We start from the raw sequence: 4078 nt of genomic DNA on the forward strand, positions 1-4078 counted from the left end.
AATTCCCTCTCTAAACCTGGTCATTTTGCTGACTTGCCTCTCATGGCCTTCTGCTGTGGNAACGATTTTCCTTTTTTATGTTGAGAACACCCAAGATTTACTCTCTGAGCAAATTTCAAACACACAATATTGTCAAATATAGTTACTAAAAGCCATTATTAATAATACCATTTCAGCTAAGGTACATGGGTAATTATTAAAGAATAATAAAGTAATTTTGTTGTAAGCACCAGGAACTTGAAACCTTTGATCTTTCTTCCTTTATGGCTAAAGGGCAGAAAAGCAGATGAAGCCACAAAACAACTGAAGACTTTTCAGTGGGAGTCCAAGATTTTATTCATTCAGTCATACAATCATTCAACCAGCGTATTGTAGGCACTTTTCATGGACAATGAATGACCATCCACTAGTGAGACAGGCAGTGGTGGCAGCAGACTTGAGTCCCAATCAGGCGTCACCATTTACTGACTCTAAGACCTTGGGCAACTTTTGTCCTTGAGCATTATCTTTCTCATCTGTAAAATAAGAATAATAATATCTTCTTGACTTGGGCATTGTTACAGTTAAAAGTGAGGTAAGGTCCCCAGAAATACGCATAACCAGTGTTCTTTAACATATGTCCTGTTTGCCACTGTTATTCAACTAGGTTCTGAGAGCATGATGAAAGAAATCATAAATAGCCTCTCTCTCCACATTCCTTTCCCAATCTAAGAGGGCAGCAAAAAACTCACAGAGCTTAATGCAACACGTGAGACGCCAAAAGTCTGCCCCCAGTGACAGCAAGCTTTCATCTTCGAAATTCATTTGAGTTCTTCTAATCTGAAGATGTCTTTCTTTAGGTTTTGCGGCTCTACAAGATAATCTGTGCTAAACCCTGCTGTTCTTGAGGTCAAATGTTCGCCTGCAGGGTGGAGAAACTCCCACACTGGTCCTGATGGGGGCAGCGAGCCCCGAGGGCGGGCCACTAAAGCCGTCTGGCAGCTTTGTCCTAGTCTTCCGAAAGGCGCAGCCGAGGGGGCGTTTCTGGGCAGCAGTGGCGGGCAGTGCCGGCGCCTCCCGTCTCTATTTCTGGATCTGTGCCTTGGCTCAAAACGCAAACTTCGGTAAAGTTTGCAGCCAGGAGCGAGCACGTGGGAGCCTCGCCGCCTGGCCCCGTATGCCGCGTGGTTCGCTTACGGGTCTCCCCATTCAACGGCGCTGGCTGCCCTGCCACGCACCTGCACGTGGCTCGCATGGCTCGCCGCAGCGCCTACCCCGCGGCCTCGCGGTTCCCGACTCCCCGGCTCCAAGCAGCTGCAGCGGCAGCAGGAGGGGCGCGGAGCCGGCGCCCCACAGGCTGCACGGCCCGGGAGGCGGGGCCTGGGCGGGCCGCCCGAGCTCCACTCCCGGAAGCGGGTGGCTCTGGGCTCCCGCAGAGCCGATCGGCGCGGCGGCCAGAGCTGCAGCATCCCTGCCGACGCCTCCAGGAGCAGCGGGAACGGCACCGCGGCCTGAGCAGCGCGATCCCGACTCTCTGCCGCCCTGGCTGGCAAGATGCTGCCGGTGTACCCGGAGTTGAAGCCCAACCCGCTGCAGGGCGCGAATCTCTGCTCACGCGTGTTCTTCTGGTGAGCTCCCTGGCCCAAGCCGCAACCCCCCGCCGCTGCCGCGCGGGTGTCTGGTGCTGCCGGCGTCTTTTGGGGTGGGGGACCGAAGGTCTGGACGTGGGAGCGCTTTCCGCCCGCGCTTCTTTCCGCGGGTGGGGCCGTCCCACGCTGCCTGCGTGGTCCCCGCCTGCGCCCGGCGTGCGGACCGGGCGGGAGCAGGGCGGGGAGGGGGACCCGGCTACCTGGTGGCAGGGGCGCAGGGTCTCCGTGCTTTGCCGCTCGCGGCCCCGCGAGCCCCCGGTGCCCGAGAGGCGGCGGAGGAGGAGAACGGAGGCTGTCTGGGGGGAATCCGCCCAGCAGGAAAACGGACTTACCCCCACCCCCGTCGGCTTCCCCCTTAGAGCTCAGGGATTCGCAATTTTGAACTAAAACTACCCTTTTCTTTCTAAGCAAGCAGCATATAAACAGCTTCCCTTACCTAATTTCAACCAAAGTCTAATTAGTGCCCTGGACCATTGCCATCTCCCAGCAGTGTCCTCATCTCTTCTGATATTCCTTATATTACAGCTGCATTTCAGATCTGGGCTCCCCCTGTGCCCACGTCTGTGACCATGTCTGTGTGTCTTCCTCCCTCCCTCCCTCTCTTCATGTATGGCCTAGTACTTAGTTGTGGCAAATTTCAGGCCGGTAAAAAGTTATTATTTAATGAATGGGGACACTGTTCTTGAACACTGCTTTTGCCTGGGACACACACAGCCATGACAGGAGTACGCCTTTCACCAGCTCCTTTCCTATTGAGAATATTTCTACTTCCCTTTGAGGACTACTCTGGGGATAGGTCTTATATGGATCTCTAGCCGTTAGAGAAGCATCCAGGGCCTTGATGCAGGTGGTCTTGTCCAGGAGTCCTATGGTCCTAAAACCACCGAAGGGTCCCTGCACTGGAAGGAAACACACAGGTGAAAAATGGCCCACAGAGATGAAGCTCTTAACTGAAGTTTTCCATCTAGCAGCTGGGTCTACTAACTGGGTGGGCCTGAACCGACTTCAGACTTAAATCACACGTGGCTGATTGTTAGCGCTTTTGTTTCTCTTATTCCGATATTTCCTTTTTTTTTTTAACTCGAATGGGAAAGCCTAAGGAATCCCAAGGGGATGAGTGCTCCTACACTTGGTTTGATTGTGGTGTATTCAGTATTTGTGGAAACATCTCTTGGCTGTTTGGTGGCCCTTAAAGAAAGGGGCGAAGAAGGAATATTGGTTGTGGTTCCCATAAATTGTAATGAAGTAGGCGAACATCTCCTTAACTTCAGGCAGGGCAAGGAATGCACTTTTCTATTTGTGGATTTTGGAAATGTTTGTACTTGGAGATGGGAAGGTGAGGCCTTATCATTAATGAGTTGAGTAGGTATCCACTTCTGGTTTCCCTGCTGGAGGGCAAGGAGTTGTTATGTTTTACACCTGAAGGCACTGAAGCAGAGAGAAGTTGAGTACGGTGCCTAGGATCACACAGCTAGTAAGCGGTGAGACAGGATCTCAAACCAGGCAGGCTGGTGTCCCGGCTTGTGCTCGAAACAGATGTACTGAACTGTTGGGACCCTTGTTTTTAAACGCTTGGAGAACGCTACTCCACACCCATCTTTGCTGTAGGCTGGAGTTTCTTCCAGTTCTTGCTGTAGGAGGTGGTGCACGAGAAACATCTGTTACCATGCTTTAGGGCAACTGTTCTCAAAGTATGGCACTCACACCTGCAGCATCCGCATCACCTGAGAGCTTGTTAGAAACGCAAATTCTCTGGCACCCTTCTAGATCAATTCTGTAAAATTAGAAACTCTGGGGGTGTGGGGTGGGGTTTAAACTAGCGCTCAAGGTAATTCTGATCAAAGGCTGAGACTGGCTCACTGCTTTAAGCCACTCCTGCCATTGTCATGGTTATTCTAGTATTACAGTTTTTAAAAAGGGGCAAGTCTTTGTGAAGTTAGTTGTAGACCAGGATTTCCACCTTGTGTTTATTTACCTTATGCAGTTTGAGAAATTTTAAAGTCTGAGGCACTTGAGTAATTTTCTTGTGTACCCCCCTGGCTGCAGGCGACAAAGCTGAAATGCGCCCAGCCAGGAAGGGCTGCCTGGGGACAAGGCCAAGCTTGTAGAGAAAAACCCAATTTTCAACTTCTCATTGAGTATTTGCTTTTCTGCTCCTGTTTCATCTCTCTCAACTTGCGAACTGCTAGCTACCTACCTTAAAGATGCCAATAACTCGCTTATTGACTTTTATACAAGTGACTTCACTGGGTTTTTGGTCTTTTCATAGCACATTTTGGACTTGGGGGTTTAAGAGGAGCCATACGTTATGGCTGTTCGTTATTGGTGTGGATTTTTGAAAAGAATATCTATTTTTTCTATTTCTGTAAGAAATTTAAAACCATAGGAAAAGAAGAAAGGAATAAGGATGATTTCTCTCTATTAGCCAAGTATACCTGCTGATATTTGGT

General features: G+C 50.4%; 1 protein-coding gene across 1 annotated transcript in view; it reads left to right on the plus strand.

Moving 5' to 3' along the window:
- Positions 1 to 324: 324 nt before the first annotated feature.
- Positions 325 to 4078, plus strand: part of ABCC4 (ATP binding cassette subfamily C member 4 (PEL blood group)) — a 289286-nt gene continuing 285532 nt past the window's right edge. The window contains exon 1 of the mRNA XM_019663851.1: positions 325 to 1607. Coding sequence (XP_019519396.1) covers positions 1534 to 1607 — 74 coding nt within the window. The 5' untranslated portion in view covers positions 325 to 1533. The remainder of the gene's footprint in view (positions 1608 to 4078) is intronic.

This window comes from Hipposideros armiger, unplaced genomic scaffold (genome assembly GCF_001890085.2).
Source record: "Hipposideros armiger isolate ML-2016 unplaced genomic scaffold, ASM189008v1 scaffold_407, whole genome shotgun sequence".
Lineage (NCBI taxonomy): Eukaryota > Metazoa > Chordata > Mammalia > Chiroptera > Hipposideridae > Hipposideros > Hipposideros armiger.